Source organism: Leishmania major, chromosome 35, assembly GCF_000002725.2.
Source record: "Leishmania major strain Friedlin complete genome, chromosome 35".
Taxonomy (NCBI): Eukaryota; Euglenozoa; class Kinetoplastea; order Trypanosomatida; family Trypanosomatidae; genus Leishmania; species Leishmania major.
In genome coordinates this window covers 952,698-978,353 of record NC_007284.2, presented here as the reverse complement: position 1 = coordinate 978,353, position 25,656 = coordinate 952,698, and the positions used below count along the sequence as shown (strand labels likewise).

Sequence of the window (25,656 nt, the reverse complement as noted above, 5' to 3'; positions counted from 1 at the left end):
AGGAAAACTAGAGTGCAGCGGGGAGGCACCAACAAAAACACCTGTGCCAATGTGCCCTTTTCCACAGCCATACATACACACAACCAAAAGAGAGAGAGAGCACAAGATGCCAGTGAGACACGCCTCACAGGTCACGAGTACTTGCTGCGTTCTTTTTCGTTTTTCATCTTCCGCCTTTGTATACACATGTGCGCATCTATGCAGGGAGAAGGTGAGATGACAGTAATCCCTGCATATCGAAGGCACTGCCTGGTCAGAGAGCACGCACAACAACAGCGAGAAGGGAGCAACGAGGCCGAGACGAAGAAACAAAAAGGGGGAGGCGGAGGGAAAACAACCAATGGAAACGTACACAAAGAAGAATCGAATGGCGACGCTGGGAAGAGACGGAGGAAAGCAGGGAAGCGGGGGAAATGTGAGGAGGAAAAAAGGGAGCGCGGAGGATGTGTGAGACCCGGCATGAGGTGGAGAGCGCTGCGGCCACACCTCAGGTGACACCTGCGAGAGCTGATGCTTCGCTCGGTACTCAGAGACGAAGGGGGAGGAGACGAAACAGTGTCAAGGGTTGGTATATACACTAGAGAAATACGAAAGCAGGGAAGCACTCGCGACACCGGGCGTTAGCAAGTGTGCGTGCGCCCTTATCAGACCACTCTGTGGACAGCAGAGAAAGCGGGCAGGGTCCCCAAAGGCCCATCTCACGAGCGCTTCCCGCCCGTTGAAAGGAGCTTCTTGATCTTGGGAAGCACAACGTTGTCACTGAACGGTAGTGCCGTCCCATTGGCGTGCTCCACACTCTGCGGCACGGAACTCTGTCCAGTTCTGCTCAACAACACTTCCTCCGGAGAGGGAGGCGCGTGCTTGGCAGTGGCGTTTGGCATGCTCCGACTCTTGCGACCTTGCTCGCCAGAAGCCGCGGCGTTGGTGCGCGAGGGGTTTTCGAGGACGCTCGCGAAGTTGCGTGGGCGCGCCGGCGGCTTTTCTTCCTTCGGCGCGGTCGGCCGCAGCACCGTGTCGGCTTTACGGGTGGTCGGCACCACTGTGCTGGGGGGACTGGCCTGAGCAAGCGGCCCGTCGCCATTCACGGAAGAGCCATTGTGCTGAGCGGCATTTACCTTGAGCAGATCACCAGCTGGTGTGCGGGAGCTACCTGCGCTGCCACTGCTGCTGTTGCTACCACTACCTGGGCGGGTGATGCTGATCGTCAACGGTGAGCTCTTGCGGCTCGGTGGCGAGGACGAGGGAGAAGCCCGCGTACCATGGTCATCCGCCAAGCCCAAGGAAGCCACCGAACGCACTTGCAATGGTGAGCCCATAGCAATGTTAGCCGTTGCATTCCATTGCTCCATCGACGAGCGGCCGTGGCGCCGACGCTGCTTTTCTTCCGCGTTCGCCATGCTCACCATAATGGCAGGGCTCACGACACTGCTGGGCACCACCGTGCCATCCACACCGCCTGATACTGCATCCACCTCGTCGACGAAGCGAAGCTTGCTAGAGCAGCGGGTCAGCTCACTGCCTGCAGTGCTGCTCAGCACAGAGACGCTGTCGTTTGGCGAGTGCGTCGCCTCCTGGCCAAGGCGCACGGTCACTTCGCTCAGGAGGGCTTCGCGGTAACGGCAGGCGAATACCTCCGGAAGTCGTGTGAAATGCTTGAAAAAGAGGTAGTCGCGAACATCGCGTAGGTTGTTCGTGGTGCTGTCCTCCGGCTCGTGCACGGAGCATTTGCCTATAATGTCAAGCACTGATAGCAGGCTCGAGTGGAAGACGGAGTCGCGGCGTCGCCCACCGAGCTCGTTGTATGCTTTCAGGAAGTAGCCAAAGGTGTCCCTCTCCACAGTGAGTTGGCGGCAAATCGTGGTGACGAGTTGCGGCGACAACGGCTCACGTGACGACGCGTACGACGACAGCGGATTCTCATCCACCTCTGCCGTGATCACCGTCATCTGCGTCACGACAACCTTGAGAAAGCGCACGCAGCCGCACAGCACATCTAACCCGATCTGGCACCGTGCACCGGCCCCGTTTTCGCCGCACAAGGTGTCGCACACGCCCTCGATGAAGTGCCAAATATGGGATTTGTAGTGGAAGACAGTCTTCAGAATCAACTCGCGATTGGCGTTGTTCGTGAGGTTCACCATGTACTCGAGGACCCGGATGAGCGCGGGAGTGATGCCCTGCGGCAGCGGTAACACCGGCGACGCCGCACCGCTGCCGCCGCCGCCAGCTGCCGGGCAAGTGTTCGGTGCCCCAACCGTCGCGCTGGCGGTGTCGCTGCCGTTGCCGTCCTGATGCACCGGCCTAGCGCCGCCGTTCTGGGACGCGTTGGCGTTGTTAAACTGCACGATGGGAATGTTGCGGGTAGAGCCAACGACGCCGCCGAGGGAGGGGGGCAGCGGCACCGGCGTCATGACGCCACGCGTGGCGTGGGCAATGTACTTGGTGATGATGAAATTGTGAAACCGATTGCGGATGCCCGTGCTTTCGGAGTCCAGCTTGCGCTCCGACGCGGCAGACCCCTCGTCATCGTGAAGTCCCAGGACGTGAAAGAGCGCAAATGGGTTGGTGGAGGACATGCTGTCTCGAAGGATACGCTTTGGTGGCGGGAAGATGGACAAGGAGGAACGAGTCGCATTCGTGCCAGTGCCGCTGGTCGCGAAGGCTGCCCCGATAGGACCCCCCACGATTAGCTGGCGCAGCATGAATGTGACAATGCCGTTGTATTTGACGGGGTCTGCCAAAATCGGCGATCGCACGTGCTCATTCATCAGCTGCTCCTCCTGCCGCTCGTTCAGCCGCACGAGCGTGACGTCCAGCACTGCCGCCAGCTCCTGCTCCACCGCGAGCGAGTAGCAGTTGGCGGTACTGCTTGTGCCACCAGCGGCGGCGCTGTTCGAGTTGGAGGCCGAGCCGCCACCGCCGTTGCGCCGGGCACCGTTCAGTGCGCCCCCGCTACCGTCCATGATGTGTTTGACGAACGCCGCCGCCGTCCCGTTTGGCATCGCGAACCTCTCCGCCACGAGGGAGAGCGGCTCCAGCACACCACTCTGATAAATCTTGCCCACAATCGGCCCGACCATCTCACGTCCGAGCTCGGCAATGCTAAGGGTAACAAGTTCGCGGAAAAAGCGCAGGTGAGCGAGAACTTGCAGCTCCGCCTTTTGCGCCGGGGGCACGGTGTCGACCGCCGGTGGTGTGGAGCTGGGCGACGGTGCGCCGTTCCCTACTCCACTCATGCTGCAACGTCCCTCAGAGCTGAGAGATGTCACGCTCAACGAGGCTTCGACGGACAGGCCGCGGTTGCGCGCACTTGACCCACCGCTCGCCATCGCTGGCGTCACCTGAGGCAGGACCCGGAGCGCCTCGCAAGCCTCCGAGAACATGCTGTCACAGGTGAGCAGCGCGCACACGATGTCGTTGCGAACTCGCCGACTCATAGTTGCGTACTTGGCGATCAGCTCAGCAACCGAATCGGCGGCGCCGCAACTCGGAAGCACCGTGTTCTGCAGAAAGCCGATCCAGCGGTCCTTCCGGATAAACGTGATGACTTCTTCAGGTATGTGCAGCAGTCGCAGCGGCTCCGGCACCGACCAGCTCCGCGGCGCAGCTGTGCACTGCAGCCCCGAGAGAAGCAGCGGAAACGTGTCCTCTGATATGAGGTAGTCCAGCAGGTCAGCGTTCGCCATGTTCAGCATTTTCAGTACCGTTTCCTTGTCCGCGTAGAGGGCCGGGTTCGTCGCGTGACGGTGCTCGATGATGGAGAGTGACAAGGCGTGATGCTCGATGAAGCCGAGGGGGGGATCGTACTTGGTGTGGATGAAATACGAGTACGGGAGCACCACGTCCTCTGTTTTGTCGGTCGCCGCCGTGGATGGGGTGAGGGAGGACGTACTGTCACCCGGTGCCAGCGCCGTCCGCTCGCTGACTGGCCGGCATCGCTCTAAGAGGTCAAAGCGGAACGGCGGGTAGCTCTTATCTTGCAGCGCCACGAGCGCGCTCCAGGACGCGGAGTAGCCCTCCTCCGAGGCATACATGAGGCACAGAGAGAGCTGCTTCTCAAAGCTATTCCATACAATGCAGCAGTTCTCCCCGACAAACGGAGTGTCGTTGCTGATGGTGTCTTCAAGAATGATCAGCTCGTCGGCCGTGTCGTCCTCTTCGAACTCCGAGACCGTGTTCGACAGCGCCGACGCATCCGAGGTGGCCACGCTCTTCCGCGGCGCCGCCCCTACGCCGTCGTTTCCGCTTGCCGTGGCTGCGTCAGCTGCCCCAGAGGAAGTCAGCTCGGCTGTCTTCCTTTCCCTCTGCGTTTCATCCTTTCCGACGCCAGCCGCGATGACGCGGATGGTGAAGTCACTGAACACAACACGGCCATCGCCCTGTTCTGCCCATTGGTTCTCCGCGCCGAGCGCTTGCGTCAGCACCTTCACCTCGAGGTTCAGCAGCGACGTGGCGAAGGCCTCCGGGGGCTTGCGCGCTCGAGCCGGCGTGCCCGCCGGTGAATGCAGTGTCATGGCGCTCTCTCCTGACGTCGCACCGATCGTCTCTGTTGGGGTCAATGGCGATTTCGACGGTCTGCTGCCTGCCGTCGCGGCCGTCAAGCTCGCCACACTGACTTCATCTGATGTAGGGGTGGGGCTGGTCGAGCTGCGTGAGTGATAGCCGTTCTCGCTACCACACGCCTCTGGCGTCGTCGCAGCTGCTGCTGTAGTGCTTTTTGGCTTCTTTCCCGTGCTGATCGAGTTGTTATTTGTGCTGTTGCCACTGCTTCTAGCTGAAGTAGATGTTTTACAGTTGGTGTTGGTGCTACTGGAGAGCCCTGCGGCGCTGCCGCTACCTGTCGCTCCACTTCCGCTCATGACAGTCACGGCACAAGCGTGTATGCCAATCGGTGCCTGGGATTTTCCGTCGCCTGCCGAGATAAAGGCCGCCCGCGATGTCGGCGAAAGACTGGCGAGAGAACGAGAAAAAAAAGAACCAAAGCGAAGCAAGCGAAAAAAAAAGGGGGAAGGGCAGCAGACTCAACAACAAGAACAACCGGGACCCGAAAGCCACCCTGTAGAAGCACAAAAAGAGAACAACGGCGCGTTACATACACCGAGAGTGAGAGAGTGAGGGACAGGTACACCTTGGCACGTCTCAACACACCTCTTCACATGAACAGCAGCAGTTGAGCAGGCCAGAGGGCGCTTTGTTTTTTTTTTTGTCTCTTTCCCTCTTTGCAAAGACGTAAAATGCTTAAGGCGAGAGAGGGGGGCGCGCACACGCGCCGTGCGGTGAAATGGCAGGCGAAGAACAAAAACCTGCAGTCGACACACACACACACACGTAAACGCAAAAAACACACACACAGACACACAGAGACACACAGACGCAAGAGAAAAAGAAGGAGCGCACGCACACACACAAAGCGGGGAGCTCCCTCAACGCGCCACAGAAACGAGCAAAAAAAAAAAGATGCCCAATGTATAAGGCAACTGAATCAATGGGGGGCGGGGAAGAGGAGCGAAAACCGCCAAACGGGAAGGAGACACAAGACACAGCTGACAGGCGAGGAGGCCCAGCAAAAAAGAGGGCTACAACAGACACGGAAGTGAGAATGCAAGCACAAATGATATTGACAACACTGCTTCAACCCTTGCAACGCTTCTTCTAGTCGCAGCAGCCTCGGTGTACCGACGCAGAGAATGTCCGTGAAAAGTCTGGAAGTACTCACCTTTCACTGAGTGCTTTTTGCTCGCCTTACGCTCTCTACCTCTGAGCTTCTCGCTCGCTCGCTCCTTCGCCCCTTGTCGCCGCGACAACTGGTCTCCTTCCTCCCCGTCCGCTTCTCTCTGTGTGCGTGAAAGAAAAGGCCCCGCTGTGTCTTCCCCTTCTTTTCTGCCTTCGCCCTTTTCGCTTGACCTTCCTCATGCAAGGCCAAGCGAAAAGGAAAACGAAAACGGAAAAATCGCGACGACAAACAAAGGCGTGCGCCGCGGAGAGCAAAAACACACAAAAAAAAAATAAGCGGTGCCACAGGCCGAAAAAAACAAAAAAAGAAAGCGAGCAAGCAAAGTTCGGCGAGTGCACCTGAGGCGAGGCGAGAGGGATCCGGTCACACCTACAGGGTGAGGGAGTGCCTCGGTGGTGGGTGACGGAGAGAAGCAGGGGAAGGAGGGAGAGAGAGAGAGAGAGAGCCGCTAGGACGAGCGGGGCGAAACAGAAGAAAAGGGCGAAAACAAAAAAATGGCGCCGATCCACACGTACCCCAGGGCACCACAGACAGCAACAGATATTCGAAAGAGGAAAAGAGCAAGGCACTCGACACTATGCACCAACACACCGCATGAAAAGTATGCCGGCAGAAAGAAAAAGGCGCGCACTCCTATGGAGACTTGATGAGGAGAAGAGAGGGAGGAAGGCCGCGAGTGTTCATGGAGATGGGAAAGTGGGGACGCGCCGAGATACAGATTCGCCATACACGCAAAATGAGGAGAGATGCGGCGAGCGGCACACACGTAGACGTGTGCGTGTGCACGAGTGGAGTTTGGGTTATGCTGAGCCCCGAAGCGAATGAGGATTCTAGGACAGCGCGGGGACGTGAGCTACAGCGACGATAGGGAGGAGGGAGAGCGGAGGGGAAGGAAGAAGTAGAAAAATATCATGAATGGCAGCTGCATGCGCGCGGGACTGATGCATGAACGCCCCCATCGCTTCGCAGGTCCGCTGGAGCATGTGGACGTGAGAGTGGGGGAGGGGAGGGGGTATTGCATATTGCTCTCTTTGCGCGCTTCAATGCCTCCGCCTAAAACTTTCCCCGGCTGCTCGCGCAAGCAGAGAGCACCGTGCACGAGTGAGCCGTGTAGCTCACGGCTCACTGTAGCGAAGAAGTGGCATTCATGCGTGTGCTGTTCTTTCGCCCAAGGGGTAGCGAGGGCGACACGCTTACACGTCTCGGATCCCTTTCATTTCTTGGCGTGCCGCAGCCGCTTCTTGCAGGGAAGCGCTGCAGCTCCTGAGTACCGTAGCACTCCCGGCCACTCACAGCAGCCCTCGGATGTTGCGGCATCACGAGAGGGATAAGGCGACCGCCCAAGAGGATACGCTGGGTGAGGGAAACAACACGGAAAAAAACGGCGCCGAGGTTGGGAGAATGATAAACACGTCACGGAGGTCGTCTAAGATTGCCGAGACGCCTGTCTCTGTGACGACTGCTACTGCGCACGCGCCAGGAGAGGCTCAAAGGCGCCGATGGGCTTAATCGCCACCGCACAGGCAAAGGGACTGCCAAGAGCGTCCATCGTGAGCACGAGGGCCACGTTGCAGGACGCGAGTGCATCATCCACCTCGTCCTCATACCCCACGCTATCGCTGGCACAGCCACTCACCTCTGTTCCTGCCACTGCCACACTATTCTTCTCCCACGTAACCTCCAGCACGAGGCAGGGGCAGTACATGAACTCGTTTGTCACAACAAGGGAAAGGCGATCGAGACGGTCACAGAAGGTCTGCAACGCCGCATCCTCCGCTGCGTCGCACAGCGAATCTCCTGAGCGTGCCAAGCAAGCCCCGCGGCCGCAACGGTGGCGCAGTCGCGGCGGCAGAAAGAAGCGAAGGGGGATCTCGAGGCAGGAGTTGGACACGGGGCATCGGGTGTCACCGCGCTCCCGCACGAGGCCGCCAACGTAGCTGACGACGTCACCTGGCTGAAACGCTTTGCCAGTGAAAAGTCTGCGCGTCATGCACTGCAAGCGCCGGCGGACAAGAGTCATCTGCGGCGAATACGGCGTCCCAGCAGCCGGCGACGGCCCACTGGCGGCGGCACGGCGCAGAACAACAAGCCGGCCCACCTCCTGCGTCGTGGACAAGAGGTAAGACAGCGGGGGTCGTGTCGAAATGCCTGCAACGGAGTCGCTTGTGTCGTGCGACACGATCGCGGTGAAACTCCCCGTCTGCTCGACACCCGAGTGCTCGCCTGCGGAAGTGCCCCTTTCTCCGCTCGCCGATGCTGTCCACTCAAGAAAAGGCAGCTTCGTCGGCGAGGCGGCAGAAGCCAGAGCATGTGCCGGCGAGTAGACGGAGACGGAAGGTGATAGCAAGGGCAGCGCCGCGATACCGGGGGTGAGAAGTGCGAGCTCCTCCGAGTCCAGATCGCCCTGTCGTTCCCACAGCGCGTTGCGCTTCGAACGGCCACTGCCGTGGGCAGCGCTGCCGCGCCGGCCACGGCCGGCTCGGTTCTCTTCTGTGACAATAGGGCGTTCGTCACGAACTCGCACCCACGCTAGCGAGGCGTCATCTGCGCTGCTGGAATGAGGCTGGAATCGGCTCCCCTTGGAAGGACAGGCTTCCTGCGATTGCTCCGCGTCGGGTGTCCCTGGCGGCATCGGTGCAGCCACTGTGGGCCCGATCCCATGGGCGTCACGCACACTGCGGCCGCGCTTCTCTCGGTCCAGCCCTGTGTCAACCGTGTACACGAATATGTGTCTCTGGGTCTCGAAGCGCGAGTGCTTCGCCAGCACCGTCAGCGGCACGGCGGCGTCCCATACCTGCCACGGTAGAAACGGCACGTTCATGGGCCAGTCGGTGCGCTCAGAGCTGAAGCTAGTAGAGGAGGTGATCGACACAGCGGAGACCTGCGTTTGCGGCGGCGTGGAAGTGCTTGCTGCAGAGGGCCCTTGAGCGTCAAGCCCTGCTTCTGCGAGCAACATCGCCTGTGTGATGGCTGGGCTGCTGAGCAGACTTACTAGCCGTGCGCCACTCAGCTTTGGGGTGGCGCAAGCAGCGCAGCGCAGCGGTGCATCCGCCGTGGACGCCTCACAGATCGACCACATACCGCACTGCGTGCACTCCCAAAGAAGATCGTTAGCGACCCCAGGCACAAGCCTTGATCGCGCCAGCGGCTGCTTCGTGTCCGGCGCACTCAAGGTGGTCCCCGCCGGGTCGATTGCCGGCGCTGATGAGCCATCAACCTTGGACACCGAGGCGGAACCATCTGTCACAGAGACACTGCCGGCAGTGAGGCCTGATCCCTCCGCTGCACAGCTGTCCTCGGCATTGGCGCTGTCGGCAGACCTTTGCGGCAACGAGGTGGCGAGCGCAGGGGACGCAGAAGTCGAATCAGAGTCAGCGGAGACAGTTTCAGTGCGGAAAGACGGAAACGGTATGACACCTCCAAGGCGCGGTCGCATGATGGGCTCTCCCTGGACAGTCATCCATGGTGTCGCGCTCAGTCGATGTGCCTTGCCGTAGGACATGAGTATTTCCTCTCCCGCGTTGATCTGTCGCCGCGACACGAGTGCTGTGAAAGACTCCCCGCGGTTGTTAAAGCGGTTTTCAGCGGAGAGGTTTGCCTGCAGAGTGCCGACGCCACGCGGGTCGTTCGCGAAGCGGCCATAGTTGCCGACAAACTCCGCGTCGAGCGCATAGTCGTCCCCAACGGCGCCAAACCCCATCGTGTACGTGCGAGAGTTGCACGACGTGGCAAAGACCTCAATGAAACCGGAGTAGGACGTGACGATTGTGTTGGACGGGATCGTGCTCTTGGCAAAGAGGCCTGCCTGTCCGTAGGCGGGGTGGCGCGGGTCGGTGATGACACGGACCTCTAGAAGCTCCTCTGGTGCGTATGTGGCGGGTTGGAAGTCAGGCAACACGCGCCGATCCACCAGCTGCTGGCGGAACACAAAGAGCTCCATAAACAAGAAGAGCCGCTCGTCTCGGCTGATTGCGGTGTCGAAGGCGAGAAACTGCCGCGCATGCCAGCTGGCGGAAAACTTCAGCGAGCGACGGGACGGCGTGCACTGCAGTCCTCCCAGCACGTTCAGGCGAGGGCGTTGCGCTGCTGTTCGTGGTGGCGGCGGAAAAGGCGAAGGGTTATCACGAGCTGCAGCCCTCACCGCCGCAGCCGACGAGGCAGAGGCCATCGTAGACGTCGCAGCGCTTACCTGCACGGGTGAGCGCCTCTGCGTCGACCGATCGCTTTGCGCGAGAAAGGGCGTAGCAGGGGACGGAACAGAAGACGGGCCTTCGACTCAGCGGTGCTGCTCCCTTCCCACCGTGTGTCTACAAATCTACTGCACCGCTCTCTTGAATGCTTGTGCTCTGTTGACAAGCTGTTTCCTTAACAGCTCCCCGCTTGCAGCAAGTGGCTGATCCTCGGCGGATGGGAGACTGCGCGCAGCGGGGGCAGAGGCAGAGACGCGCGTGCGCGTGGGCCAGAAAGTGACAGCTACGGCTCGTATCCCATCCCACGGGACCAAACGCAGCACTGCCGTCCTTCTCGCAGGAGCGTGGTACCGCCGAGTTCCCTCTGTACGCACAGTGTAGGGGGGGGAGAAGATTCTCTCGCCCGTTTCGCGCTGAAGTCGGTACGTGGCAGATGAGTACGAGGGTGAGCGAGTCTGAGAAGGAACAGAGCATACGCGAGAGGGAAGCCGTAGAAGATCACGCCCCCTCCAAAAGAAAAAGAAAAAAAACAAGGAAACGAGTGAGAAAGACGGTTGCATGAGCGCCAATGAAACTCAAAGCATCGCCGGAGGAAAGAGGAAGTCACATTGAGCAGCGGCAGGTGGCCCTTCAGATGCGCCGGCATTCACAGCGACATATTCATCCGCACAGCAGGAGACTACAAATCAAGTTTGGTTTTGCCATTTCTTTCGTCTTTCGCTGATGTCGCTGAAGTGAACGTCTTTACCCCGACTGATCAGCGCCCCAGACGCGCGGCACTTGATGCACGCTTGTCCCTGCAGCGGCGGAGAGGTCCAAGCAAAAAATACTCGCGTGCAGCCACAACGCGCGTGATTTCTTTCCCGTCGACTGTGCAGCTTCACACACACACACACCACACACACACACACAAACACACACACACTCACTCCCACCCAAGCCTTCCGGTTGGCAGATCAGAAGCAGCAGTCGCAGTCGAACGGGCAGTTAGGAGTGGTGCCCGCCCTGGTGTTATGCGATAGTATCTTGGAAAGCTCCTCCATGGACACGATGCGATTCACGCCCTCCCTGCGCAACAGCTCCTCGGACGCCTCGGGAGACTCCGTGCTTGGGACAGCAGAGGAGGTGGTGGCAGTGGTCGCGGCTGCGCGGTCTTCCCTCAGCCAAGTGCCGCTGAAGAACTGGTTGTCACTCATCTGCAGCGACTTCTCTGGGGCGTGGTAGAGTCCATCGCGAACGGGTTTCGCCTGAGCCCCTGATGAGGACGACGGAGGAGGCGCTCCAGCGCCAGATGACGAGCGCTTAATATCATGCGCCTTCACCGATGCTCCGCCAGCCCCCCTCTGCAGGGATGGCGGCTGAAGGGTAGCGGCACTGCCGTGCTTCTGCGCTTTTGCCTGCTTGATGGTGTTGAACAGAGATGCTACTTCGTCCAAGTCGGAGGTGGAGGGGGAGGCGGTGGACGTGGTGATTGCCTTGTTGGTTGCGTGGCCACTCTTCTTGGAAACCGATGGTGTCTGCTTGGCAGAGGCGCGAGGTGCCTGTTTCGACTTCATCTTGGAGTTTTATTGCTCTTGCGACGCCGCTCTCAAGTCCCGAAAACGACGCATGGGTCCCTTTTGTGAACTAGACACAAACAGCCGCAAAGAGTAGGGGGCTGGTGAATAGACGCAGCACTCTGTGGTCGTGGGAAAGGGGAGGGGGGGCGGCGGCGGCGTGTCTCTCTGGCGACTGTGGGAGCCCAAGGGAGAACGAAAAGGCAAGAATACGGAGGTAATGAGTACGGAGAACAAACACACATATATATATATATATATACAGCTATATGGCGGAAGAATGAGCGAGTAACAGAGCCCTTCATGAAAAGGGCGTGGAGGTGAGTAAAGGAAGCGCACGTGCACACTCGCGCGCCCAGCAACCGCCTCGCATGTGCGTCCAGCTTGCCCTTCCAATCCGCAGAAGAGGACAGAGCACACGCATTTCCCGCTTGCGCAGGGCACCTCCCTAACCCCACAACCATGGTGGATCATGCTGCCACCGCGGGTGTAGTGGACAACAGAACGTTTCGACAATGGTGCAGTCCTGCTTTCCCTCTCCATTTTCAGCAGGGCCCTCCGCCTCACGAAAACTGCTGTCACTCGCTCTGGCCATGTGTTTTGTTTTGTTTTTGCTTGTGTGCCTGTTTTCGACTGCCGTGATTCGCCTTTTGGCGGACTTCAAAAGGAGTTTCGTGTGTTGTTCGGTTCGATAATTTTTTTTTTTCGGCCCGTTCCCTATCAACAGTGAGTAGCGCCACACCTTCACGCCTATGTTACCCCCCCCCACACACACACACACCGATCACCACCATTTCGCGCGAAAAGAGCGCCAGAGCACACTCGATTTCGGTGGGAAGGCGGGTGAGGGGCGGTCTGGCGAACCACGCAAAGAAGACGAGAATTCAAAAAGAGATCAATGCGAAGGAAGGAGGAAGGATGTAAACATGCACGCACTCACTCACTTTCAAAGGCAGTGACGGAGAAGACCGAGTCGAAGAGCAGAGCAACATGGAAGAAACTGAAGAAGCGAAGGGAAGGCTGCGAGGAGATCTGCACCCCGAGCGAGAAAAGAAGGTTAAGACCGGGTCGCCTATAACTGCTTTTATCAGTCGTCTTCGAGTCCTGCACGTACAGCGTGCAGCTACCCCTCCCCCCCCCCCCCAAAAAAAAAAAAAAACTGTCGTTTCTGGGTTGCTCTCGTCAAGTCTTTTCGTGCACATTCTCCACAATCCGTGCACCACCGCCACGCGAGCGCCGACCGCTTCCTCCGTTCTTTCGGCCCTTCTCGCCCGCATTTCGACAGTCGCTGCCTCAGCAGCCCCTCCCTTTGATCGAGTTCATTCCTCTCTGTCCTCCGCCGGCATCCCAAACAGGAGACAAGCTCCCGAATCGCAACGAGCAGAGCGAAAACACAAGAAAAGAGAAGCGATTTACTGCTCGAGACTCATCCGAAACACGCACCAAAGCAGAAAGAAAAGCATTTGCAGGTACACAATAAAACACTCCGCCATTCTGCACACGCACGCCGATAAACACACCGGAAGGCAAATACGAATAACCAAGAAGGCGTGGATGTATTCACGTGCGTGGGGAAGAGGGCCTAGTCTTTTCCTATGATCATATGTAGAGAGAGAGAGAGACACCATCACGATGGGATTTGGTCGAGTCCATTCGACTGTCTTTGTCAGTGCAGGTGAATGCGCGCGTGCATGTGTGCAAGCTTCCATCTGCTTTGGCCCTATTATCTGGGTCTGTTTTCCTTGTCAGCTCTACGGACAGTGCACACCAGAAGGGGTAGCAGCACGCATAGCAGGGGTTTAGACACCATAGTGCAAAAGACCCACACCCGGCCAGCGCCCTGAACGCCGCCCCTATTGCGGTTACAGCCGGATTCAGTTGTGGTACACCTCCACCTCCTTTGTGAAGGGCGCACCCGCCATCGTTCTCTCGATCTCTTCCACCGTGCGTGGCACTAGAGTGTAGTTCACCACGCCGTCCTTCGTGACCAGGACGTCGCTTTCGATACGCACGCCACCAAAATTCACGTACTCCTCGAGCTTTTCCATGCACAGGTGCACCTGCACATCCGGGTTTGCCTTCGCCATCTCCAGCAGTGCCGTGTTAAAGTAGCAGCCAGGCTCGACGGTCATGTAAAGCCCCTCCTCGATTGTGCGCGCGGTGCGCAGACGGCAGCAGTCCTTCTTCGTCGGCCGTTCAGGGCAACCCTCCATGTAGCCGCCAACGTCATGCACGTCGATGCCGATAAGGTGGCCGAGGCCGTGTGGTTGGAAGTACTGCATGATCTCCTTCGCCATGAGCGTTTCGATGTCGCCCTTGAGGATACCCGCCGCGATCAGGTGCATGCAGGTTGTGCGGATGGCGAGCAGGTGCATGTCCACCCACTCAACACCCGGCTTCATCGCGCGCATCACCCTGTCGTGCGCGTCGAGCACCGCGTTGTAAATGGTCTTCTGCGCCTCGGTGAACTTGCCGTTCACAGGGAAGCTGCAGGTGATGTCGGCAGCGTAGCCGCGATAGTTGCCGCCCATGTCCAGCAGCGCCATCGTGCCGTCCTCGATCACGCAGTTGTTGTCCGGGTAATGCAGCGTAGCACCGTGGGGGCCCGTGGCGCAGATGCAAGTGTAGCTCACACGGCGGCAGCCGCCATTGTAGTACACGTCGTGGAGAAATGTAGACTCGAGATGGTGCTGCGACATGCCGGGTTTCGCGATCTGCATCACTTTGACGTGCGCGGCGCTCGACACCTTGCACACATACTTGAGCACATCAGCCTCAAGGGCTGTCTTGTAGCAGCGCTGCGAGCTCAGCACACGATAAAGATAGTCGGTGGACGTTGCCAGCGCAGTCCCCTCCGGCAGCTTCGCCTGCAGCACCTCGAGACCGCTGTCCGTGTTCGTGCCCTTCAGCACCTCGGCGGTGTGTACCCCGCAGCTCATCAGCACCTGCTCCATCTCGTCCACGTAGTGCACCTCTTCCACCTCCAGCTGCGCCTTCACGCTCTGCGGTGTCGGCAGCGGGCCCATCCACGTCGCGAAATCCGCCGGTAGCCGCGGAATGAAGAAGACGCTCTTGCCGCCTGCGAGCACAGCGCCGTACGCGTCCGGGATCTCCGCGCCGAAGAGGTAGTGGAAGTAGCTCTCCTGCACGAAGAGGTAGTTGCAGTCCGTCGAGTTCACGGGGACCTCAGAGGCGGCCCGCAGCACCGCCGCATGGCCACCCTCTGGGAACGCCTGCTGGAGCGACGCACCCAGCCGCTCACGTTGCTCTCGATACATCTTCATCGAGATGGGGAAGGGGTACGCCAAGCTCTTATCGTGTGCAGACATTGTCGAAACGGTACCACAAGAAGTGAGCAAGAGAAATGCAAGAAAGAGAAGTGCTGCAAAGACGCCAACGTGCGGCCGTATCTGCTCCAGTGTGGGAGCGGGAGCAGGAGCAGGGAGGGGGTGGGGGTGGAGAGTGTCGCTTGTGATGTACTCGACGTGCTCTCGTCAAGTCGATAGCGCAGCCACAGGAGAAATCTGTAGCACTGCTCGCGACAGGTGGGCAGAGGAAGACGGAAGAAAAGGGGGAAGGGCCTGTGGAGGGGTTGGGGAGCGGCGAAAGGAGCACGAAAAGCAAAAGAAAGGAAAAAACGGGGGAACAGCAGAACTCGGCTAGCAAACACCGAAAAGAAGAGAAAAAAGAAAAACAGAAAGAGATGGAAGTGGACGAAGAGGTGGCATTTTGTCGAGGGGGCACATGGGGGGAGGGGGGAGAGAGGAGGGGAGGAGGGTAGGGGGCAGCGTGAAGAACGGAAGCCCGTCAATGTCACACTCACGGCTACACAGAGAGAGAAAGAGAGTGCGCTGCTTGCAGATACAAAACAGAGCCTGCAAGAGAGAGGGAGAGTTGGGCCCCATTCCCTTTACCTTTCTCGCGCTTCGCATCAACGTTCGCGTCGCTATCAGACATTTTTTTTTTGCACTCTGTGTCTCTCCACAGCCCATGCCTCCAGCTCCCATTCTTTGGGCTGCTGTTCCGTGTGGTGGACCATGGAGATGCAGCCGCCTCCTACGTTTTGTTGTCTTCCGTGTCGCATGCTGCTCCAAGCTGCAGCACTTCCACAAGCAGGCGCAAACGTGACGAAGAAAGAACGACAGCAAAAAAAAAAAGAGATAGCGAGATTGAGAGAGAAGGAGACAGAGGAGGGACGGGGCGGTGGTGCGTGGCGAGCGGGAATGGCCAAGATGGCAACGCCGCTGCACAATCTTTAGCTCATGCCAAAGAATGCTTCGCCCTTTTCTTCGCTTGCTCTTGTTCACCGATGCATATCATGTATCCCTTGACTGCACTCGGTCAACCGGAACCCACGCAGTCATCATGGCACGGTCAAGGCATGTGGGCGTGTATACACACACACGCGCAGTACTAGTGAGCGTCCTCAGCCCCTCCCTCCGCACCACCTGCACAACCGCGCGCTCTCTCCTTGGCTTCTATCCGTGCGTGTGCTCACAGCGCGATCTGATACAATTCGATTTGCGAGCGAGCCCTAGCGCGCAGCGCCTTTCTCACCACCTCGATCAGGTCCGGCATCTGGCACGCAGCACCTACTGGTTGAATGGTATAACCGTTTCTTCGGTACATGACAACGGCTGTGATACCACACCCCGCGAGCGCCTCACGTATCGTATCAGCCCGCAGCCCAGACGTTTTCGTAAGGTAGTACACGTTTGCAGCCGCTTCCGGCAGCACGCTGTCCACGTTGCCTTGCAGGTTGATCGACATCAACGTGGTATAGGTGGCCAAGAAGTTCTCATACACTTTGACGCTGACATTGGCATTTTCGAGTCCGTACTTGGCAAACGCAAAAAGCTTGCCAGTAAGTAAGGCATCGAAGGCCGCGTTGTGGGCCACCAAGTGCTGCGTGGCGTCCCGGCCACCAGAGACGAGCGGGTCAAAGCTAAACGACACGTGTGGCCCGATAGCGCTCACTTTGCTCATCTCATCAACGACGCTCGAGAGCTTCCCCGTAAAGTTCCCCAAGCCCTGAAGCGGTCCAGCGCAGCTGAGAACGCGCGTGTCGAAAAGTGAGGGGAAGTGTCGGCGCACCAGCGACTTAAAGGACGACAGGTTCGGTGGCATGTTCTGCGGCCCATAAAGGGCGAGCAGCAGAAACATCACATCCGTGTAGCCGTTGTAGAAAACGATGGGCTTCCGTTGCACTTCGGTTGCGTACAAGAGAGTCTCCAAGAGGGCACTGCCGTAACTATGAGAGACGAGACAGGAGCCGCACCCGCTGCCACAGCTGCTGGAGATGGCGGCCCTCACAAATTTGCGGCTCGCCTTCGTCATCCCGATTGCCGCCAGCGCGTCCATCTCGTCCTTGAAGAGCTTGTCTCTCGTGTAGATGGACTCTGGCAGCGCCGACTCGGGAACAATGCCACGCGCGAAGGAGATAAGGGGACGAAGTGCTCCGACGTAGAACTGCTTCACCCTGGCTGCCGCCATATCACCGTACCCCGCATCCGGGAGAGCGATGACAAACCGTACTAGCTGCAGCTCGCCTGGAGAGAGGGGAAGCAACTCGTCTAGTTTGCTGCCGATACATTCCTTGTATCCTGGCAGCACGATGTGCGGCTGCGCCAGCAGGTTCATTTGCTGCAACTTCGCCTCAGCTTCCTTGGCAAGTTGGGCGGCCGCTACCTTTATCGGCGCAAAACGCAGCCCTTCCTTCACCCAACGCGTCAGGTCCATGTCGTTCTTGACGAGGAACTGGGCGGTGTCGATGTTGAGCGTGACGTTCGCCGCAAAGTCGGTTGCAGCCGGGAACGTCAGCGCAGAGAACGTGTGCACCTTGTAGCGCGCCACCGGCGCCTCTAACGCCGACGCACCGGTGGCGGTGATTTCTCTCCGATAGCTGGCAACAGCGCGACTGAGAGCCTCTAAGAAGCGGTAATGGTACCGCAGGCCAGGGAGCGACTGAGTTAGCGGCGGCGGCTCCGCCGTGGCACCAATGTCGCTGGGCCTTGCAACGACCCCCAGCGACTGCGCAACAGCGACCATTTGCTCAGTTATGTACGTGAACGCCGAGGTGAAGCCCGCGGCCGCGCTGTTCGCGCTCGTCAGCATTCCCTCCACCACGGTGGTGGTTTCCGCATAGGTGGTGTGATTTTCGACGTCCGCCGCTAAGAACTCTGCCACCTCCTTTCGCAGGTGAGCCGCGGCCGAAGGGGGCACTGTCAAAGACGCTGCTCCGCTCGCGCTCGTGACTCCTTCGGCGTCACCGGACGCTAGCTCCATGAAGACAGAGATGCCGATCTGCACCATGCTGTACGGCTTGATAGCCTGCAACTTTGCCGGGTACAGGTCAGATGGCTTTCGCATGAGGGAGTGGAGAGCTTGCTCTGGTGTTTCCGCCTCAGCTTCGGCGCCCTCATGGTCAATGCCGGAAAACTCCAGGTCCACCGCAAAGAAGGAGCAGTCGCGCAAAAGTGTGCCCACGTAGGGCAACAGCGCCACCGCGTTGCTGTTGGTAATCTCCATCGCTACCGGCTGCGTGTCAGAGCTCTATGCGCGCCGCAAGCCACAGGTTGACGTGACGGGGAAGGGGGAGGTGGGGGAGGGGATAAGGCCGGCGTTGAGCGGTGGGTGTGCGAGACCCAAAGATGATACAGAACGTGCCAGTGAGAGCAACAATAAGGCAGAAAAACGAAAACTTGGCAAATGCGTCTAAACGTGCTCGAGCGTACGAATGCGTATGTATGTGCGTGCGTGCGTCGGTTAGCTGTTGTGTGCAGATAAGGTATCCACCGCAAGAAAAAAAGGGGGAAAGAGATAAGTAAGAATTCGAGAAAGCAGTCACGGAATGCTGCAGTGCGTGATTGAGTGAGCGCCACCAACATCACCGCAACAGAGCACAGAGAGAGGAGGGATGGGGACGTCGTGATCCGCCTCCACGCACACACAAAAACGCTTACGTAGAGCCCAGAAAAAAAAACAAAAGAGATACATTACACAACTCACACAGATGGAATTAAAAAAAGGTGGTGAAGTGAACAGAGAACAAACACCAGAAGAAGGTGGGCACACGGAAGGGAGAAGGCGTGTCGGAGATGATGGTGTGTGTGCGCTGAGCGTGCACGGTGCGCCGGTGCGAGACGGATGACGTATGTGTGCGTGTGTGTGCAAACACTTCCGCTCTTTCGCCAGCGTGAGAGAGAGAAACAGAGAGAAGAGGAGTGAGAGAGTTGCACCGAGGCGAGTCAGCGCATTCGTCTCCATCGATCCGACCGCCGGGCTGGTGTGTGCGATTATGCCGCTTACACCGAGGGCCATGCCGGCGGGAACAGAGCGCCGCTTGCTGCACAAGCGCGCCGGGGTACGCGTATATGCCCGTGCCTGTGCACGGGCGAGAGTGAGGGGCCACCCGTCCTCGCAGCTTCCTGTCGTAGCCGGGTGACGACATCGCGGAGCTCGCATGGGCAAGACCTACTCTGGAGGCACAGACGGTGGAAATAACGAGAGAGAAGGAGCCGCAAGGCCACTGGGGTCCTTTCTCAGACAAACGGGAAACCAGAAGCAACGCCGGCACCCGGAGCAACGGTATCGCCTCCATTCGACACCGTACACTCGATCGCCCTCCACACCCACCCCCGATCACGTCGCACCATCATGCCCAGAGAACAGTGCGCAAAGGCAGCTACACGCAGCAAGGAAAAGAGCGCATCCTCGTTTCTTTGTGCCCGCGGCGGCTCGTGCACACTCGCCTGCCGGCGGAGGAAGGCGGTAAGAAGAGAGCGCGAACGCTAGTCGTCAGTGCTCACCATCCAAGGCGCGCCCTCGTCATGGTATGAGTGCGTAGGGGTGCACACATGTGCACGTATGTATGTGTCTGTGTGAATGCTTGTATGAAAATGTTTTGCCACGATGATCAAGAGAAGAAGGAATGCAGGTTGTTATCCGTGACTTTAGGTCGGTGAACACACAGAAGGAAGCATGCGCGGATCGCCGCGCCTGCGTCACACCGTGGGCTTGCTGGACAAAGCGGAGAGCAGAGGGACGCATGGTTGAATCGAGTCGCTCGTGTTGTCCAACACACGGCCGTGCTCCCTCGAGCATCCTTTTGTTTTTAAGTGCTTTCCAGATCACAGTCCGATACCAGCACATCCTCGTATGTCCTTCCCTCCCTTGTCCCTCGCAACCCAGCCCCTTCGTTCCTGTCCCGACCTCCTGCCGCTTGGTATCAGCCCCAGTTGTGCTGTATCACGCGCAGTATGCCACAACGCAATCTCGGGCGGTACCTACAAGGGAAAAAAGGGAAATCCAACCAAACAGGGCATGCGCGGGTCATGGCACCGTCCAGTCTTACCTGCGGACACGTATGTGTGTGTCGGGGGGGGGGGGGCAAAAGAAGTTGAGAGGAAGACAGACGACGACTGCCGCCCCACACACCTGTCAAAACGGCCCTTATTCAGCAGAGATCAAGTCCTGCGCAGTGCCGCCACCCCCGACGTCTCTCCTCCACTCACCACCTCACCCTCTCTCCATAACTCGGTACGAAGGGAGATGACAATGAGCAGCGAGTGGTCTCGTGCACGTTTACTGCACCATCTGCGAGTGCGCGGATGACGCAGCATACAGGGAAGGGGTAGGACAGGCCTGCCTGCGTGTCTGTGCATGCTCTCTTTGATCGTCAGCTAGTCTGCTGTTTATGCATTCTTTTGTGGCGGTTGCCGTCGAACTGAGAGTGGTGGTGGCTAGCGCCATAAACAACTTCTCCCTCGTCAGTTCTTCGATGCGCTGCTTGCTTTCTCCGTCATACACCGCGCCTCGGCATCAGCTCCGTCGTCCAGAGCACCCACACCACGTCTCCTCCCTTCCCTCTTCTCCACACAGTTACCTCGAGGGAGCGACAGGTACAACAACGCGTGAGCGGAGTGGGGTGGGGAGGGCCGGGTACGAGAGTAGAGACGACCACAACACTGAGGAAAGCAGGCCAAAAGAAAAGGCCGTGCGCCAGGCAGGGCGTGAGAGAGAGAGAGAGAGTAAACGATCGAGGAGACCGCGAGAGAAGGCGAGCGCGGAGGACGGGGAAATCCGGTGCCGTACACGGGTACCAATGAAAAGACAATGACGCAAGATCAGAGAAAAAGAAAGGTGGGGCGCAGCGAAGACAGATGGAAAGGTGGCGACAACAAGCAGGTGATGAACGGAGAGATGGGCAGAAACGACCCACCCACCCTTCCTTCCCTCAGCTTGCTGCCTCACCCTCTTCTCTCCATTAGACGACGAGACCCAATTACACAGACACAAAGACATACTTACAACACCACCGCACGCACACACTCTCCCATCTCTCGGCTTCACTTCCACTTCTTTGTTGTTTCGGTGTCGTTGTTCGTTGAGCTGAGGAGAGAACATAATTAACGAGGCCACTGCTGGAGAGGAAACACAAGAGAAGCTCACAAAACACACAAAAAAGGAGCGGAGAACGGAGGTGCGCCGCGTGCCAAACATAGAGCCGAAAAAAGGAAACGAACAACCCGATATGCAGGCGTGCTCAAACGCACGCCAACGGTTGGATGTTTCTTGCACAGAGTCCACCGTTGGCTACCGTGAAGGCCACGTCCGCCTTCCATATCCTTTGCTGTATTTTCTTTTTTCGTCCGCCTGTTCATGGTCAGCTGACGCCGGCGGTACACCTCCGACTCAACCACAACAGACTTCTCGCGCGCTCCCGCCCTACTGAAAGCCGTACCGTTCGTACAGCTTCTTGCGGGTCGGCTCTGTGCACGCGGCAAGCGCCTGGCGCCACACGTCGGGGTTCGCTCGCGAAGCGTTCGAAAGCAGATGACGGATCATGCGGCTTGCCTCCACGCCCTCCACTGCCACGGAGCAACCAAGATCGCAGAAGAGCCCAAGATTGTTCACCACAGCGCTCGGCTTCTGCTGCACTGCCATCAGAAAACCGTTCGTGCCAGCCTCCAGCAGCGACGATGACTCGCGGACGTTGCGCACGAAGCGGCAAAACGCACCCGCAAAGAGCTCCACGGAGCAGCCCGCCTTCGACTCCACGTCGGAGTCGACGTACAGCATGACGCCGAGGCACAGCGACACATTCTCTGCCATGTTGCGCATATCCGACGTGATGTTGGTCTGTCCCAGCAACTTCGCAAAGAGCGCAAATAGCTGCGACATTGCCGGGCTTGCCTGCATCGTCGGAGCGCCAGTGCCATCCACTTCATGCTCCAGCAAGTTGCACACCGCCCAGGCAACATTGCTGACCACCGCGTAGCACGACTCGTCGGCCATCGTGACATTCTGCACCGCCACGTCGCAGAACTGGGGAAGCACCTGCTGCAAGTGCATCGGGCACGTGCGTGCCACATCGCTCGCGAGGCAGAAGCCGTTCTGCCGAATGTGCGGTGACGCGTCGGAGAGCATGGAGAGCGTCAGCTGCATGAACACCGGCTCATTCTGAGCCACCAAAGGCTCCAGTCCCGACCCCATGGCGTCAAACAGTCCACTCAGCAAGATGGACGAGGTCACGGTGAACTCCTCATCCGGCGGAATGTCGCCCGATTGAAGGGCGGCGTGTCGCTGCTGCAGATGCTCACGCAGCAGCGAGAAACTGCGGTTGAAGATCTCGCCAGTCATGGGCTGCATCGCTGGCCCAAGCGTGGCGCACACGGTTGCCATGCAGTCGAACAGGCTCCACAGCAGGGGGCTGTCATTCGGAGTCTGCGACCACAGTTGACCCAGCGGCGCAAGAAGGGCGGAGATGAGTTCCTCGCTGCCGCGCACGGCAGCGCCCAGGGTCTGGCAGACAGACTGCACTGCCTCCAAGAGAAGCACACGGTTCTTGAGCTGATAGGCGCCAAAGCATGTCGCGATGGAGCGCACAATCGCCGGGGCGGCCGCGTCCACCTGGCCTTCCTCCGCCATTTCCAGCATGCTGCGCAGCGCCTCGACGGCGGCGCCCTGCACCATCTTGGACGGGTTCTCCATCTTACGCAGAATGCACGCCATCAGTCGCTCCATCAGCGGATGGTTCGAGAGGAAGTAGCTGCCGAGGCGAGTGCACGACCAGAGCGAAATGCTCACCACGAGAAAATGCGCATCAGCCGCCTCGAGCAGCTGCAGAAGCATCGGGCAAATATCAGGCAGAAACTGCACCAGGGAGTCGTAGCAACCCTCGCAAAACGCACCGATGGCAAGCACACCGGCCTCCTGCTGGCGCCAGCCGGCCGGCCCAGACCGGATCATCCCCTCGACACAGCTCAGCACTGGCAGAAGAAGAAGGTCGCCGTAGTACTGACTGAGTTCATCTAAAGTCAACGCCGAGACGCGGCGCAGGTTCCACTCCTCCACCTCGTCGTCGTCCTCGCCGTTGTCCTCCTCGCCGTCGTTGCCGCCGTCGCCAGCGGCCCTGTTGAGCTCTGTGTAGTGGCGCGGCCGAATCGAGTCCATCTTGTCCGGCACCTGCCAGTCCTCGGCGCTCGCCTGCAGCATACCGATCTCCATCTCGGAGTAGATCATCGACCGAATGATCACCGGAATTATTTGCACGACAGTCGACTGGGCCACCTCAGCAAAATGAGGAAAGTGCAAGATGGCGCGCCAGAACTCCGTCGCCTCAATACGGAGACTCTCCTCCTCTGCGTTGGCCGGGGCAGCCCCGTTGCCTGCAGTGGTCGCCTGGTACATGAGCTGGCCGATCTGCCCAAACAGGTCGTCGTCAATCTCTTGGTAGAACGTGAGGGACAGCGCCATGCAGCGAATGCACTGTGTGGCGATGGCTTGAGAGAGGGGTGCCTTCAGGTTGTCGAAGCACGCCTGCACGACGCTGGTGATGCCGCCCTGCAGACTCTTGTAGCTGTTCGACTCGAAGTCCATACCCGCATGTTCCAAAATCAGTGCGACAACCTCGAGGGCCTTGACGCGTATCTCGAGCACATCTGCTCCGGTCGTGCCAAAGGCGGTGGACGTGAGGTACGGCAGCGCAGCCAGCAGCACCGGCTTCGTCAGCCCCGCGGCATCGAGCAGCGACACCGCATCGTCGACGATGTACGACAAGGTGCGGATGGCACCGTGCACCGCGCCAAGTTCGTTGCTCCGGTGGGTGAGAATGGTGCCGAGTTGTCGGACGACCGGTTCCGCAGGCCACAGCCCCTCGCGCACCGCCACGCTAATAATACTGCCGGCGACGTTTCGGATGATGCGCTGCGGGTCGGCGACCGCCTGCTCGCACACTGCCGATTGAAGTTGCGCGTTCTGCGCACACGCGGGGTCTGCGAGACTATTCTTGAGCTGGAAGCCCACTAACTGCCGCCCGCGTAGATCAGCCTGCTGCGAGACGAAGATTTCCGCACAGCTGGAGAAGTAGGCGGTGGCGTTCAACTTCAGCTGCTGGAGCTGAAGATCACCGGCATGGCGCGTCTCGGCGACAGGGCTGGAGGCAGCCGCCAGAGCGGCTAGGATCTGTGATGCAATGGAAGTCATGGATAGGCACGAGAGGGCTTGCACTCACCCGACCGACGTCGAAGCTTATCTACCTGCGTGTATCTGTGTGTATATGCCGGTTGGAATGACGAAGCCTGGATACTAAAAGTCAAGAAGGATACAAGCCACCCCCCTACCCTATGTAATTCTTTTCCTTTACGGTAGGCGAGCGCCCTGTGGGTGCGCCAATTCGCAGATAGCAACTCGAGTGGGCCTCTACCGTGTCAACAAGCGTGAATTCGTGATGTATTGTCAGCGTGAGAGAGAGACACATCGACACAATGTTCAAAAATCGGTGCCTCTTTGCTGCAAATCCGTACTGTATTTTTCTCCCCTTTCCGTATCTTTTGGTTTATTAGGCACCCCTCCTCCCTCTAAGCAAACCCGCAGCCCCGCCGATCCGGGGCAGGGGGACAAGAAGGAAGAAAGCGAGGAAGAGAGAGGGAGCGAAGTGGACTCTGGCGACCGTCATCGTTCAAGAACAGTGCTGCCCCCTGTCCTCTTTTTCTGCTTTCGCGCGCCGCGACACGAGATATCTCCGTTTTCCCGCTGAGCGTTTCCGCACGGCCCGCTGAAGTGGAGAAGTATTGGTGCAGAGGAGTACCCGCGCCAGCGTTCACTCCCGCCGCGAAATGCATGCTCTGGCGTGCATGACGGGCATATCGCTTTGCCCTCGCCTTTGCGTTGCTTTCGGGGGCAACACACAAAGAACAAAACAAAAAAGAGTAGCGGCAGAGGGAGGCGAGAGAGGGCAGCAGCCCTCGTGCAGCGGCGCGGCGGAAAAGGTGTGGCAAAAGCGTTTAGACGCACACCTCTTCAGATAGACACCCATGCTCACGTGCATACAGGTGCCTGTGCCGGCAGAGTCGGCCAGTGGCGGGTGGGGGCAGAAGCAGGAGTTCGCAGCTGTTTGTGCTCCCCCTGTCGCCTTTTTTCTGTGTGTGTGGGGGGGGAGTTGGTTTGTTTGTGTTTACTTGTACCAAAGTAATAACAAGGAGAAGCATAGAAAAAAAAAAACATCATGATCCGATGGAGCCAAGAGTTAATATGAGAAGAGCTACCCGAGAGAGAAGCGAAGAAAGCAGGGCACATGATCACATGAACAACCACAAAGACGCACTCACAAACATACACACACACGCACACACACACACACAGAAAGAGAGAGAAAGAAAGAAAGAAAGTAGCTGAGGGGAGAAGAAGCGAACATAAAGACCAGGACACACGCACGGCTAGCCCGCTCATAACAACAATGTGAAGCTCTTTGTTGTTTGGCTTTTCCACGTGGCGGCGTTCTCTCTTCCGTAAAACATGAGCTCAACTCCACGTCGCCCAGCCTGCCACAGAGGCCTCATCGCGTGGTGCGAAGCCACCGTAGACACACGCGTTACAGCGAATGCACCGACTCACTTACCTGAGTACGGCCCCCGAAACAATCTCTGCAAACTCATCCGCCACGCAGGTTACCTCACAGCTCCTCCCATTGTACCGGTCGCCACCTGGTGTGCATCCACGTAGGGGTAGCACTCAGGCTATCCATAGCAGTAGGGAAATGTGAGGGCCGGGTATGGGATGTGTTCGAGTCACGCCGACAATCTGCCCATCCCAAGAATCGCATGTGTGCAATGTCGCAGCTCTCTCCAACGCAACGCCGTCCAAAACCTGACCGCTGACATCAGTAGCGATACAT

At 58.6% G+C, this 25,656-nt stretch overlaps 6 protein-coding genes across 6 annotated transcripts; all 6 read right to left on the bottom strand.

The window, feature by feature from the left end:
• Positions 1–698: 698 nt before the first annotated feature.
• Positions 699–4,514, bottom strand: LMJF_35_2380 (hypothetical protein; the record flags this gene model as incomplete). Its single annotated transcript, XM_003722584.1, has 1 exon — positions 699–4,514. The coding sequence occupies one exon, from the start codon at positions 4,512–4,514 to the stop codon at positions 699–701; it is 3,816 nt and encodes a 1,271-aa protein (XP_003722632.1).
• Positions 4,515–7,196: 2,682 nt separating this feature from the next.
• Positions 7,197–9,674, bottom strand: LMJF_35_2370 (conserved hypothetical protein; the record flags this gene model as incomplete). Its single annotated transcript, XM_003722583.1, has 1 exon — positions 7,197–9,674. The coding sequence occupies one exon, from the start codon at positions 9,672–9,674 to the stop codon at positions 7,197–7,199; it is 2,478 nt and encodes an 825-aa protein (XP_003722631.1).
• Positions 9,675–10,880: 1,206 nt separating this feature from the next.
• On the bottom strand, positions 10,881–11,480 carry LMJF_35_2360 (conserved hypothetical protein; the record flags this gene model as incomplete). Its single annotated transcript, XM_003722582.1, has 1 exon — positions 10,881–11,480. The coding sequence occupies one exon, from the start codon at positions 11,478–11,480 to the stop codon at positions 10,881–10,883; it is 600 nt and encodes a 199-aa protein (XP_003722630.1).
• A 1,874-nt stretch (positions 11,481–13,354) lies between these two features.
• On the bottom strand, positions 13,355–14,809 carry LMJF_35_2350 (putative aminopeptidase P; the record flags this gene model as incomplete). The annotated part of the gene is made up of 1 exon (XM_003722581.1): positions 13,355–14,809. The coding sequence occupies one exon, from the start codon at positions 14,807–14,809 to the stop codon at positions 13,355–13,357; it is 1,455 nt and encodes a 484-aa protein (XP_003722629.1).
• Positions 14,810–15,974: 1,165 nt separating this feature from the next.
• Positions 15,975–18,008, bottom strand: LMJF_35_2340 (putative ribonuclease; the record flags this gene model as incomplete). Its single annotated transcript, XM_003722580.1, has 1 exon — positions 15,975–18,008. The coding sequence occupies one exon, from the start codon at positions 18,006–18,008 to the stop codon at positions 15,975–15,977; it is 2,034 nt and encodes a 677-aa protein (XP_003722628.1).
• A 3,198-nt stretch (positions 18,009–21,206) lies between these two features.
• LMJF_35_2330 (conserved hypothetical protein) lies at positions 21,207–23,966 on the bottom strand (the record flags this gene model as incomplete). Its single annotated transcript, XM_003722579.1, has 1 exon — positions 21,207–23,966. The coding sequence occupies one exon, from the start codon at positions 23,964–23,966 to the stop codon at positions 21,207–21,209; it is 2,760 nt and encodes a 919-aa protein (XP_003722627.1).
• Between the last annotated feature and the right edge of the window lie 1,690 nt (positions 23,967–25,656).